Raw genomic sequence first — 14,754 nt, 5'->3', positions numbered from 1 at the left:
ACTGGCTGATGGTCATAATCAGTGCCCAACAGTCTGGATGAAGGCCTGTCATTAGTGGTATCCCCAAAGGTACCATACTGGGCCCATTATTGTTTTACTCATTCATCAATGACTTGGATGAAGGGGCAGATGCCTCCTCATCAACTTCACTGATGTCACAAATTTTGGAAGAATGGCTGATACCCCAGAGGGCTGTGCAGCCCTTCAAAAGGACAGGTTGGAGAGATGGGCACAGAGGAATCTTCTGAAATTCAACAAAGGTAAATGTAGAGTCCTGCACCTGCGGAAGAATAATCACATGGACCTGCACAAGCTCAGGTGCTGGAAAGGAGCTCTGTGGAGAAGGACCTGAGGGTCCTGCTGAACAATAAGCCATCCATGAGCCAGCAGCGTGTCCTATGGCCAAGGAGACCACTGGTATCCTGGGGTGCATTAGGAAGAGCACTGCCAGCAGGTCAAGGTGATCCTGCCTCTCTGCTCAGCCCTGGTGAGGCACATCTGGAGTGCTGTGTCCAGTGCTGGGCTCCTCAGTACAAGAGGGACGTGGGGCTCCTGAGTGGGTCCAGTGGAGGGTAACAATGATTATTAAGGGACTGGAACATCTCTCTTACCAGGGAAGGCTGAGGGAGCTGGGCCTGGTCAGTTTCAAACAGAGGCAATAGAGAGAATCTCACCAATGTATATAAACACCTAAAGAGGGGGTGTCAAGAAGGCGGAACCAGGCTCTTCTCAGTGGTGCTGAGCAATAGGACAAGGGGCAACAGGCAGGAACAGACGGATGCACAGGAAGTCCCACCTGAACATGAGGAAGAACATCTTTACTGTGTGGGCAACCAAGTCCAGAGAGGTTGTGGAGTTTTCCTCCCTGGAGTTATTCAAGAGCTCCCTGGACACAATCCTGTGCCACATGCTCTAGCATGACCCTGCTTGAGCAGGGAGCCTGGAACAGATGATCCCTTCCAACCCTACCCATTCTGGGATTCTGTGAAGCAAGGTCAGCTGTCTTCCAAGGCAAGGCACTCAAATTTGAACCCTAACTATCACACTTGACAGCCCAGCCACCCTTATCAGAAACTGCTGGCCGAGCAGGCTAACCCAACATCAGGTGAAGTGTCAGTCAGTCCCACCCTTCCCACCATGGTGACTTCTGGTGAAAGGGAAACGGAGGGACACTTTCTGAGACACCAGCACATCTTGAGCCAAAGTCCCCTGAGGAGCCCTAGCTGCCAACTGCCTAAAGGCCAGCTTTAGAATGGAAAAAGAGAAGTCCATTACATCAACACCCAAAGACTGCATATTTTTGGTTTCACTTACAGAAGGCCATGGCATCCTCTCAGCTTCTCCAAGCAGGGGAAAACTATTACAGCCACACTAAACCAATTCAAGACACACCATACAAAAATAAAGCCTTTATAGTGGGCAGAAATTTCATCCTGAAAAGATTCCCAAAGCTTGGATGCCAATCCAAGATTGGTCAAGTCTTCCACACTTGTAAAAATGAGTTGACAATTTACCCAAGGAAAGTCTCCTGGGACTTTGGCTAATTTCAGTACAGTTGTAATCTAGAAGCACACCAGCAGCTTGCTTTACCTTCAATTTGGGAACTTCCCAAAAAAGTCATAAAGTGCTAAAGTGAGTGGGCAATGAAGGAGATGAGCAGCTAAGCACACTTATTAAAGCTCAGAAAGCACTTGGTTTGAGTGGTCAATGTAGATCAATTCTTACTCTATCCAAACTTGATGCTCATTCTCCACTTACAGGGCTACAGACCTCTACAGACCTGGTTCTGTGCTCTCACCTAACTTTTCAGTAGGTTTCAATGACAGCACACTGGACCTTTTAAATAATGCATTTAATATACAAGTCAGACTGCGTACAGACCTGCACAGACACAGACCAAGGCCAAGAAGGCTGAGTCTGGTCAGTGCCTGGCAGCCCCACATCATGAGGGCAGTAGAGCAAAATGGTACAGGACACTTGGCCTTGACACAGGGTCCATGAAGCACAGCACAGCCACCAGAAGCTTCCACACTGCTCACCCCTGTGACACCTAGCCAGGGTCCATACCTGCAAGGAGCTCTGGTCCAACACCTATGACAGAGCACTGCACACTCCATTAAGCAATCAGTACGCTGCTGCAAGGCTCAACCAAGACCAGGCAGCTGCACACAGTCCCCAAAGGCCCACAAAACAGATTTAAACCCAGAGTTTGCACGTCTGGCTTTCTGCCCATACACATGTGTACCAGTCATTGTAGCACGCCCCGCTGCAGAGACAGCTCTGATGGGCTGTGCAACAGCCTTGCAAACAAGGCACACTGCAAGCTGAACTGCCTCTACTGAGCCTGCAAAAATGCAGACCACCTGTCTGCAGCACAAAACCTTGGCACTAACATGAACAAAATGGCTGCAGATGCCCACTCATGCACATTTTCCCGCATGCCTCCAAGCATCCTGAAGGCTGTATCCACCTCTGAGAGCTCCTTCCAAAGAGTCTCACGGTTTCACAACCTGAGGTTCCAAGAGACAAACAAGAAAGTTAAAGGAAGAGATTGCAGCTGTAAGGTCCAGAAACACAGTGTTAAAAAAAACCCTCACTGCCTCTGTAAATACTCTGCACTGAATCAATCCAGTACAACCTAAAGCATTGCCCTTACTTTACTTCCAAAAATAAAACCTAACCCTGCCTCCCCTGAGAGCCACAGAATGTGCAATCCCTGGAGGACGAAGTAGGGCAAACTTTGTTAGAAGCAGTGCTGATGTTTCATCAAAGTTGCCATCAGCCTGTCCAGAGTGGCTGCGCAGAAGTGCAGCCACACAGCAACGAGCCTCTGTGTAACACATACAAAAGACTCCACTAGAGTCTGGTATACGGATCCCCAGCCCCCAACTCGGGCAACGAGGGCTGCTACTTTTCCCAGATCCCTTCTTTTATTTGGGGTCAGGTGCTGCACTTCCCACAGCATTGATGCCAATCCAGAGTAACTCTGCTGATTTCAGGGGATATCCCTTGGTTCACAACAATTTTGCCAAATCAGGATTTGGTATTTTTTTCGCATTCGTCATGGCTCCATTTTTATCCTGCAGTATATGGCTCAAAAATTCCTCTTTATATTTGGCAGGAAGGGCTTAGACAGTTCTCATCCTGAATCTGTGGTCCTCAGTTTTATTTTAAACATTAAAAACGGATGTAAGAAGAATCTGGAAAGCTATGGGTCAAAGCAATGATCCAGCCTGCAAACTTCAGCTCAGATTCTGGCCTTGAGGATCAGAAGAAGGAGAAATACAAATAAAGAGCTGAAAGGCATTTTAGGTAAATCATGTTTGTACAGTACCTAGCACAGTGAGGTTCTAGCCTGGAAAGGGCTGAGAGGCTACGGATTGCCCACGTACAAAGATATCTAGGCAAATGCCTACACAGTTAAATGTGAACCCAATCAAAAGGAAAACATTCTAAACAACAGACAGATACATCTGTCTCCATACACCTTTCTGTATTATCTGAATTGTGCAGGGTAACTCTGAGTGCAAAGGAACGGGACTTTAAGTAACAGGAATACAGCCTAGGCCAGTTCCTCCTGAGCACACTGGCTGAGAGGAAACTGACCCAGCATAATAAACACTGCAAGTTTCCAGCTTCTCAAGGCCCTCTCAGTAGTTACCTGAAGGGGACAAAAAAAAACCGAGACAAAACCGGCTTTCCTTACCTTTAGCTGGAAAGGTTGGATTTCGTTCAAACTCTGGTTCCTGAGCTTTTTGGTGAGGATCTTCAGCATGGTACAAATCCGAGGAGCCAAGAAAGGGTTAAGCACACACACACGCACGCATCTGCATCAGCCGCGCCGCTGCCGCTACGCTCGGCGGAGCTGCGCGGAGCTCGCATCCAGCGCCGCAGGTACACGGCGGGGCACGGCTCCGCACAGCCCCGGCTCCGGCCGTGCCCCTGCCCCTCCGCACCCCGTCCTGCAGCCCTCCGCGCTGCCACGCACAGGGAATCCCTCTGCAAAGCCTACAGAAAAAAACTGAGCACCAAACTTCCTCTGCCTTCCACCCCCTCCTCAGTTACGCTTCAGAAAGGAGGGAGGTACCAGCTGGCAGCGTGCTGCAGGGGACGAGAGACACTCGGCGCAGAGCGCTCACTGCGGGATGGCAGAGCTCCCTGACCGAGGCGCCGAGCTCCGCTCATGGCAGCGCTGCCGCCCGGTCAGCCCCGGGCGGGCATCGGGCATCGCGGCCCGCCGCTACCGCGGCCCACAGCCGCCACCCCGGGCTCCCTCCGGCACGGCCGCCACGGGAAACTTGTACCGAGTACCGAGCGGCGCGGCAGCCGAGGCGCACATTGGCCCGACGGGGCGGGACGGAGTGGCACGGGGCGGGACGGGGCGGGGACTCCGCTTAAAGGGTCACCGGCCCTTCCCGGCCGCCGGCGTTCCTTGGGTCCCCGAGCTGCTCGAGATATGGGGGACTGGTAGCTGGCTCTGCGCTACCGCATCCTGGCTCGCAGCCCGCTCAGTCCAGGGATCCCACAACCTGGCTGTCCTGCCCTCCGATCCAGAGCCAGATCCATAGGGAGGGCTCGGGAGTCGAGCCCTTGAGTTTCTCGAGTTTTTCGGTTTCGAGTTCATTGAGCCACCCCAGCTGCAGGGAAGTCACCACAGCCCTTCCCCACAGAAGCGCAGGCGCGGGGCCAGGCCGGCACCAGCTCCTGCTACACCAGCCATCCTCGGGCACGAGCAAGGTGCCCCGTTTCCATGGGCAGTCCCCCAGCACCTCCCTGGCAAAACAGTCGGGAAAGTTATCAGGGGCTGACTGATAGGCTCCCGGCCACTTTGAACCCACAGGAAGGCGCCGACACACGTTTGGCAGCAGTAACAACAAAGGGCTTTCACCCACTGCCAGCTCCGTGCCAGCGATGAACTCCCCGTGTCTGGGTGAAAGGTCCCTTTTGCCCATTCCCAGTCCCTGGGGGCCAGCAGAGCCTTTTGTCCCAACCTTCCTCCTGGGACAAGCCAGGGAGCATTGCAGAGGTCTCTGCTTGTGTACAGATTCCAGGAGCGCAGGCTGGTTAACTGTGGGTTCCCAGTTCTCAGCCAGCAGGCCTGTAACAAGATAAGAGCACTCCTAAAGTGCTGACTGTGGGAAAGAGAGAGCACATCTTTGCTGCGGGGGAAAGGGCCTCGGTTCAGCTCCACTTAGCAAAGTATTTTTTCTTGAAGGAGTACAACAACCAGAGAGTCTGAGCCAGCAAGCAAAATTTTTGCTTTTCAGAAAGTGCCTTCTTAGAAGATGTCTGCAGTAGGAAACTATCTCAGCTGTTAAACCATACTTGATCTGTGCATTCTGCATTCACACTATGGACTTGTTTTCACCTATTTTTCCCTGAGTTCACGCCAAATTGAAATCACAATCCAACCTTATGACTCTAAGCCACCACATGTTGCTATAGGTACTTCTGCTTTTCTTATTGTATGGATTAAAAAAAACCCAGGGAATACTGCAGACGAGCAGATTGCTAGTCTGGCATCCTGCATCCAACAGGAGGGAGTAAAATGCTAACTGAAACCAGAAATCCTCCATAGAGATATGCAATGTTATATTTTGCTAGATAAGAATTGTTCCTGGGACATAACAAATATATATTCTAAAGTCCAACAAGTGAGGCTCTCTAATAATTTTTTCCTTTTTTTTTTTCCATATAAAGCAAAATTCCCTAAGCCTTTATTCATTCCTTATTTCAACTCTGGAGACACTGGCAGTCCTTGTAATGGTCTGTAAGATATAACCCATAAACCACAGTCAGCTTAAACTACTGTGTATAATTGCTTTCCCATTCAGAGATCAAGCATGGGGGCAGGCACATGCCAGGGCCCAGCTGTTTGTTTCAGAAGAGATGAAGCTGAAAAAGCTTCCTAAAACAGGGAAAAGCAGAACCTGCCATCCCAAGTGTAACATCACAGGCTCTATCTGAGCTCACCGCACCCCACTACACCACAGGACAGCAGTGGGGAGCCCAGCCTGGGAAGGGGTTGTGTTAGGCCTCCTAACCTGCTGCAGGGCCAGGCCTTTCAGGGCAAGCAGCCAAATCAAGTGCTGATGAAGTGCTGATGAACAAGTTCTTTTTTGGGGCACTTGCAATTTGAGAGAAACTAATTCTGCAAATCCTGCTTCTGCAACCTTTACCTATATGTGTTTCAGCAAATACCTGCAGAGCAGCTGTTTCTTTCTTGCTTTGTATTTCATATGACCAGAATCATCAATCCACAGCATCCAGCATCTCCTCTGAGTGAGGCACAGTGACACACTGCTGCAAAGAGCAACAAGCAATTTAGCAGGCCCCCAGAGGAAAAGAAACCCTCACACAAAGCAGAGCTACAGCCTACTGCTGCAACCCTTAGGTGATCTGTGCCCTGAGGATGAGGCTCAATGTGCTGAATGGGTTCCCAGTAGATGACAAGTCACACTGCTGCATCACATAGTGGAAAGAAAGCTTCCTGAGAGGACTGGACGTGTTGCTCCTCCACATACAGGTTGCAGAACACTACCGAGTAACTTCTACCTGAGGATAGCAAAATATTTTCCAGGAATAATTCATAGTATTATTCCCAAAGAAAAACCCAAGTCAGAGAAGCTTACTTGACTTTCTGAAGGTCACTGAGAAAAGCTGTGGAAGATTCAAGAATAGAAGTGGTACCCCCTGCCCCTAGCTGTATGTGTCCAGTCTGTAATCTAGCCTGTTACTAGATCACACTGCTGGAGCTATGCAAAATTCAGTGGTTTCTGTTCCCGAGCATCTCATGTGATCACTCTGCTCTGTTTTTGGTTCCTGTGGGTTTCTCACCCCTGGAGTTTTGATCTGCCTACTGGGTTCAAACCAAATCTCAAATCTCAAACCTAGTCCAAGTTTCCTCTGGTCACATGATAAAAACATGAAAAATGCATCACACAACATTGAGGGTAGACCCACATGCCTGCTCCAGCATTTCCTGAAGAGCTCTTTATGTTCCTCCTGGCCAGACCAGGAGCAGAAAGGAGGCAAGTGGCAAGTTTCCCTGCAGAACACATGGCACTGAGGTGACAGGGAGAGGGCAGGGGACTGTGAGCTGAGGCAGGGTGCTGGTTCACTTCCACGTGTTCCTGCCCACTGCTGCCATGGGGAAGACATCTCTGGATATCTGCTGTGCCTCATCTTACTTTCCCCTGGAGACATTCCTCTGTGGGAATCCTGACCAAACAGTGCAATGGGGAGACAGGCAGTAGGGATGAGACAATGCAGTGAGGATTAGTTTAATGCACAGATTCCCTCTGGGCTGTGTTTCCTGCTGTGCTCAGAGGACAAGCTAATGCCTTCTGCAGTTTATCCTGCCCAAGGTGTACCACTGACACTGCCAGGTGCAAGAACAGGAATGTGTGTGGGTGCAGAGAGCCTCATTAGGCAGGCCTGGCCAAGCCTTCTCAAAAGGAAAGAGATGCTTTTTTCACCCTTTGAAGTCACCTGGGGATTTGCTCGCCCCTTGTTACACAGTGAACCGCTTTTTGGTCTCCTCTTTCCACACACCGTGCCGTGACAGGCTCATGCTGCATCCGTGCACCCACGGATGTGCACATCGCGAGGCTGGAGGGAAAAACCTGCCAGGGAAAAGCTTCAAGTGCCATCTGTTGGGGATCTCCCCTCATTACACCGAGGGACACAAGGCTGAGCTGGAAAAACCCCATCCGTTCCTGCTTGCTTATGACCCTAGCTGCGTGGTCCAAGACAGACACTGGGGGTACTGCCAGCGCCAGACAGGGAAGGAGCATCTGCCAAGGAAAATGCTGAAAGAGAATAGGAGGGCAGGAGCAGAATGAAAGCTGAGCCTGGAGCTTGCTTGGAGGAAGATGTGGACCCAAAGCCAGGCACATCTTGAATGGTGCTCCAGAGCAGGGGCATCCACCAACAGATTCAAACACAGTCCAATGTACATAGATAAAAGCAGAAGACAAGGACAATCCACAAAAAATAATGAGAATCGTTCTCAGAATAGTATGTCTGACAAAACAGACAAAGAGCACCAAGCCTTGTCCCTAGCCAGCCACCAATCACTTCCAGCAGGAACCACAGTGCATTCCTCCTGCTGGTGTGTGAGTGCTGAGCCTGTAGGCTCCTCCTGAGGGGATCATCTCTGGCGCGGCCCCTGCACCATGCCTGCCTTAGCACAGGCCAAACCAAGCTGAGTCCCCACCACACAATGCACAAACATCCCATGGCACTGCTGCAGGGGTGAAGCTGCAGCACACACAAGGGCTCTCCAAGCTCCAACTGTGTGGTTTTATACCAGGAGGATGGGACAGGCACTTGGGAAACAGATCCCACACATGAAGGAGCCCTTCACTAAAGGTGTAAGCAACCAACGGTGAGAACTGCCCACCATTATCTTAAAGCCTACAAACTGTCCCAGAACTGAGCCAGCTGCTGCCATGCAAACACTTTGGACATTCAGGGAGAATCAAGAAGGGCTGGTTAAAGGTGCCTGAGGGTAACAGCTGTTTGTTTTCTTTTACATACATATCCTTTAGACTCATCTGAGCAATGAAGTACCTAGGATATGCTTTGGCATACGCAGGTTTTGACTGCCATAGAAGAAAAAAGAAGGAAAAAGGAAATTGAAGAGATGATGTTTGATAGAGAAACAGAGACTGTTCCAGCATAGCTCATGTGACATACATAATAAGAGACAATCCTATCAACAGCACTGCTGGGCAGCCCCATCTCTGTTATAATTCCCTTGCTGCCCATTCTTTCCCTGCAAATTGCTTGGGCCAATTGGAAAGTCAGCATGTGGCTGATACAACAAGAGCCTGAGAGAGCAGGCATTTACACTGAGCTTCCCCTGCTGGTACTGCAGACGTGTGCTCCTCTGCAAAAGGGCCTGGAAGGGCCCCCTGACACCCACTCGGTATCAGGCTGCTGGGACAGCACTCACAGCTCAGCTCAGCCAGCCAGAAACGCCAGGGTAACAGGGCAGCTGGGCTCCTCAGAAACACAAGCAAAGAGAAGCAATGATTTCTGCTTTGGATACCTTCTTTCTAATCCCTGGAGAAGAGGAATTGTCTCACCTGACCTTCTTTCCCTCAAATACAGTCACTGCAACTCACTCACATCTCTTCTTTTTCAAATGCCTTCTCAAAACCAGTCCTCAGCTGGGATCACACAGTGCTTCTGAGCCCTGCCATGTATTCAGGAGCAGCCAGTCCAAACAGGAAAGAAACACCCAGTCTGACCCCACAGAAGGAGCTGACCAGCTCCTCAGCTGCCTCAGACCCGAGGTCTTTAGGCCATAGAGAAGAAACCTCAAACTACAATGTTTAGAAGGGCAGCAACAGAGGAAAAGGTCCTAGGGTCCTGCAAAAATGAGAAACTTCTAAAGCAAAAATGCTAGGAAATGAGCACACACAGTCTCTGAAGAGGAAGGGGGGAAATATTATTGTGGTTCCTGGTCTGATGGGGGGAAATTCCTTTCTGGAACTTCCTGGCTGCCCAGACAGCCTCTGGGCTTATCCCAAGTGTATAAATAAAACACAGCTTTCAACATCAAAGAGGTTTCCCAGTTCCTCTAGTCGGGCACCCCATCTAGATGTGTATTTGTGAGCAGCTTCAGTGCTTCTAAGGGAAATGAAAAAAGAGCCAGGTCAGTATCATCAGGAAGAGAAGTTCTAGGAAGAATTTTCAGGACCTGCATGTTTGAACTTGATGCCTTAATGCGGGCACAATGCACGCATGAGGAGAACAACAGCCCGGCCACACCCATGCTGGGCCATCCTAGGCAACTCCTGGCCACAGGGCCCCACTTTGAGCCTGGCCAGACCTCTCAGACTGCCATCAGGTGAGCAGAAAACACCAGCCAGCACTGGTGATATTTCACAGAACTGTCAGGACTCCAATCTGCTCCTTGCAGGGCAGGGAAGACACTTTTGGGTCTGCTGAAGTCAGTGTGTGTGAAGCTGTGCTGCTGAGCAGCTCAGCATGGCAGGGAAGGCTGGGAGAGGAGCACGAGCAGCGCCTGAGGCCTCTGCTGGAGGGACAGCACAGCAGAATCCTCCAAGAAAGGCTGGCAGGTAAAATACATGGTCCTTAAAATAAGTGCAGAACTGCAAATGACGGAGGATTTGTGGCCACAAACCAGCCAGAAGCAATCAGAAGGGGTCCAAGCATCCAATAAAACTGCACTGTGAGGAACAGAAAAAGATAACTTGTCTTCACAAGCCTCTGCCTCAAAAGCCCAGATTGCTAGACCATCCAAGGAAGGAGGGGCCTTAGAAGATTTTGTAATGAGAATAAATCACAAGCATGCTATTTATTCCTTGCTTTCTAAACTCTGTGATTGCACATTGCACCTGTACCTCCTCCCCATTCTTCTAGAGGCCAAGACCAAATGATTAAAATTTTATCACTTTCCCACAGCTAAGGACAGTTATTTGCAAGCAACTCACCAGAAATTCCACTTGAAACAGCTCTCTAGGTTGTGTAAACAAGGATGAAAACAGCCTTGGGAGGGAGGAAATGAGATCTGGCATCAGAAACCATGAGCTCTGCATGCAGTCATGCCAACACTACAAAGGGTCAAAAAAGTGGGGCGAGCTGGCTAAGACAAAGGGCTGATAAAGGGTGGGGGGTGAGATATTTTCATGGAGATCTTATCATCCATCAATCCCTCATTTCTCTTTGTTTCCACTCGTGAAAAGCCTCTCGCGTCTTGTCCCCGACTCCTTCCGTGCCTGCATTGCCGCCGGGCGGCCCCAGGGGGCGCAGCAGACCGCGACACAGCGCCGTCCCTGCTCCCCGTGCCCGGCCGCTCCGCCGGGAACCGCGGCATGCGGGACATGCAGGGGGTGCGGGACATGCAGGGGGTGCGGGATATGCAGGGGGTGTAGGACATGCAGGCGATGCAGGACATGCAGGACATGCAGGGCTACCGGGCTCCCCCAGCTCTGCGGCCGTGCGTGTTGTCCCGGCTGGGCCGAGGGCACAAGCGGCAGTACCGCAGCAGCAGCAAGGAGCTCCTTGATGTCGGCGAGCACACGCTCGGGCAGGAAATCGCACTTCAGTAACCAAAGGTCTGGGTGTCTCACGCAGTCTAGCCAGGCTGCTGCTCCAAGTCTTCACACACCGCCAGCCAGGTTGCTGCTTAATGAGAATTGCTGCTCCCAGGCTCTGCCAGCCCCCTTGGTGCAGAAGGTCAGAGTGAAAGGATCACGCCTGCCTCCAAATCCCACCTAGGATGACCTCCCTTCATTGGGGTGCATGAGAAGTAGGCATCAGAGCCTGACACAGGTTACAGCCCCACACCAGGCTCTTAGCCCTCAAAGGGACACCAAAGTCTGGTCAGACACCTGACTCCACTCAGAGGAGGCAATGCAGAGAAAAATTCTTCATCTTAGTTTCCACGCCACAGCCAGTATTCCTAGAGGTATTAATGAGTCATTTTCTGGAGCCTGTTTTTGAAAAAACTCTCCTCTTTCTCAGCCAGATCTACTCAGATGTGTTCTGGTTGCCCTCTAGATGGGAAATGAGCCCAGATACACAGCATAGAATCGCCTGAATAAACCTGCTCACACACCACAAAGCCACGCATGTAGCAGGCGTGTGGGACTCCATCTCTGGGAGGCATGCATAGCAAATGGCAAGAAATACAGGACAGACAGATCCCATCTAAAGGATCAGATGTTCATCTCATCAGTTCCCAGCCCTCCTCTTTTCTCCCTTGTAAACCCAAGGGATGACTTCTGAAGAGCCAGATTGATTTGGTTATATATGGCAGACATTCATCATACCCACAGAGAAATGGAATTTCAGTATACTTTGCCCACTTCCTTGCTGCTAACGTCACCACATTGCACCATCATCTCAATATTAGAGCTGTCCCAACGCAGCCTGTGGGTGGATACCCAGGTCACATAGTGCACAGGAGAGCAGCAGTCCCACCAGACCCACCAGATGGACTGGAGCTGCACAGATCAGAAAGGACACTCGTTATGTCAGCGTTGATCTCAGCCCTGGCCGTGTGTCCTGACACTAATGCGGCATCTGCATTGACAGAAATGAAACTCAGGTCACGGTAAGAGTCGGGCTAAGGAGGTGACAGACACAAAGAGTTAGGAGGAAGAGCTATGATTAGACCAGACACATGGGTCAGGAAAAGTATGTGACTGGGAGCACTGCAATTAGCATCCTGTCCAAAGGAGTGTTGTTCCTGCGTTTCAGTGCAGGTTTGCTACTGTCAGCCAGATGCCTTTCTTGCTGTTCTTCAGAGAACATAGCAAAGCTCAAAGCTCAAGTACACGCTAAAAACTTAATAGCATCATTCCCAAGACATGTAGCACCCCAAGGATCAGAGTAACTGAATACACCTGCAGGAGTGTTCCTTTCAAAATGTAATCAGTCCCCCCATAATTTCATATAGCAATATAAGTGTAATCTTAAGATCTCCAGGTTTTACCTGAAGACAAAGGAAGTTATTTTCTATGAAGCCTGATGAAAATTAGCCAGGCTTTGAAACATTACTGGTTTGTATGGTTTCATTTTCATATCCTCGGTTTTATGTGACTTTCTCCTTAAAAATATTTTAAAAGTGTTAATTAAACAGAGCTCACTATTGTTATATGCCACTGTCATGAAGATAGCAATAATAAAACTGCATAATTACAACCTACTTTATATTCCAGCAGATTTTTGCTATTTAGGGAAAATACTAAAGGGTCATGAACACAAGAAGGCAAGGCTTTTCAACTGAGGTGATAGAAGATTTAAAGGCTCAAGGCCCATGTCCACAAAAAAAACCCAGGGTTCCCTAAAATGGATCTTGGGAGAAATCAACTACCTAAGTCCAGGCATGCAACCCTTAAAACCCTGCCTAATCCCCTGGGCTCATAGACTATGTCTATACCAGTAAATTAAACGTGCCCAGGACTGTTCTCTGGCACCGAGAGCCCTGGCACAGGATGGCTTGCACCAATAACATTAAACTCTTTTATCCTTCAAGCAAGGCATTTGGATCCAAGTGGTTGTTGGGAACGGCCCCTGGCCCACAGTAACTCCCTCAGTTGTGCCTGGGAATTGTCTGGAAAAGTGTTAACTGGCACAGGCCAAAACCATGGCAAGAATAAATTAAATGGAATCAGCTATTAATTTCTAGACGATGGAGTCGTATACTGCCCCAGATTTACTGATACAGACATTGCCCTAAAATCTCATTGTGTGGACATGTATTATCTATATATACTTATATACTGTCTATGAAATATACATTTATGTAGAATATTTTACATTCATATAGTATACTTACAGGCATCAAGTTTGGTCTGCATAGGAAGCATTTCTTGGCAAAAGTGTGACAGATGGGTGTTTATGTTGCTGGTTGACCAGTCTTTCAAGTGTCTCCATTCCAAGTGTCCTTTCCAGATAATGGGAATTTCTAGCTTCTCAGACACTGCAATTTTATTGTGAATAATTGGAAACCTTTGGGGAAAATTTTCACACTGATTTTCACAACTGGAGTGTCTATTTGTCCATGCTTAGAGGTGTTTGCCTGGAGATTACCTTCGCTTTTTGAGGCTTCTGAGGCTGTGAATCTCTAAGATTGTTTCATGTCTATCTTGTACATAACTTGGCAATTCCCAGTGTAAAGCCCAGGACTCTGCTGTGACTGAGAACCTTATGTCCACCTTGACAGACAGGAACCTGAACCACCAGCTCTACCTGCTCCTCGTGGTAAACAACCCTGCAGTTCTTCAGAGCCTGAAAGCCCTTGCTCTGTCCTGCCTGCCTGACGTCAGGCACGCGATGTCCTTTTGCAGAGACAACTGGGACATCCAGGGATGATGGGATTGGCACAGCAATCATGGGACCATTCCTTTTGCACATATAGGTCCTTCAGTGTTCCCAAATTACAAAGTACGCTTTGATTTCCCATGGCATTAGTTTGATTTCCCTAAAACTAGCCCAGCCAAGTCATGTGGAGGCATATTTATTTACAGGCTTAGCTTTCAAACCACTCATCTGTAGATGGGATGGCATCCTCTGTCCATGCAGTGATTTTGCTTCAGCAGTGCAGTCTTGACTTCTCCAGGAAAGAGCTTCAGCTGCATAGTCAAAAGCCCATTCTGCTTAAAAGAAAACCTTTCATTCATGTCAGCTTATCCATTGTATTTAATCATGTGCTTGTTCATATAAATCGATATACTGTGCACATTTTAGGTGCAGAGCACAGCCTCTGAAGGGTTTGGACAATATCCAGATGTAGGCTATGTTTCACTGTGCCAGAAGTGTCTGAATCAGCATGAGCTAAAACTCGCAGCCTCAAGACCTGACTGCCCACGGTGTGCGATGCTGGGACACTTGGAGAAGGCTGCTGCTCTGTGCAGTGGATCTGTCAAGCTGGCATGGCAGTCTGAGCTTGGAAAGCCTGCTCAGCAGGACCCTGGAGCTGATCTGCCAGGCCCACCAGCCACGCCAATGCCCTTCAACCAGCACATATATCATGGATATTTGACCATCCCAGCATGTACATGGGGATGTGGAGTGGTCAGGCTGGGGAACAGCACCCCTCCAGCCACACTTGGTGGCTCTGAGGGACCCACGGAAGCAAAGCCGGGGGCTTTGTCTCCCACAGCCCATAGTGAGTGTGAGCGGGAGAGCACATCCTCACAGCTGGAGACCTGAGCCAAGAGCCGGAGCAATACGCTCCGTGACTGATGCCGCTGAGTCAGAAGGAAATGACCC

General features: G+C 49.6%; 1 protein-coding gene across 6 annotated transcripts in view; it reads right to left on the bottom strand.

Annotated features, from left to right (window-relative positions):
- LOC102067897 (uncharacterized) overlaps nucleotides 1-4,377 on the bottom strand; it is a 108,389-nt gene extending 104,012 nt beyond the window's left edge. For 3 of the 6 annotated variants that reach the window (XR_012579481.1, XM_026791084.2, XM_074537221.1), the window contains exon 1: nucleotides 3,707-4,377. Coding sequence is in view for 5 of the 6 variants with exons in the window: in XM_026791084.2 (XP_026646885.1) it covers nucleotides 3,707-3,775 (69 nt within the window). In the remaining variant the exon portion in view is untranslated. The remainder of the gene's footprint in view (nucleotides 1-3,706) is intronic. The other 3 variants (XM_005483101.4, XM_005483102.4, XM_074537219.1) reach the window with 2 other exon arrangements.
- Nucleotides 4,378-14,754: the final 10,377 nt, after the last annotated feature.

The sequence above is a fragment of the Zonotrichia albicollis genome, chromosome 3, assembly GCF_047830755.1.
Source record: "Zonotrichia albicollis isolate bZonAlb1 chromosome 3, bZonAlb1.hap1, whole genome shotgun sequence".
Taxonomy (NCBI): Eukaryota; Metazoa; Chordata; class Aves; order Passeriformes; family Passerellidae; genus Zonotrichia; species Zonotrichia albicollis.
The sequence above is the reverse complement of the archived record's forward strand: the minus strand, read 5'-3'. Positions and strand labels throughout refer to the sequence as shown.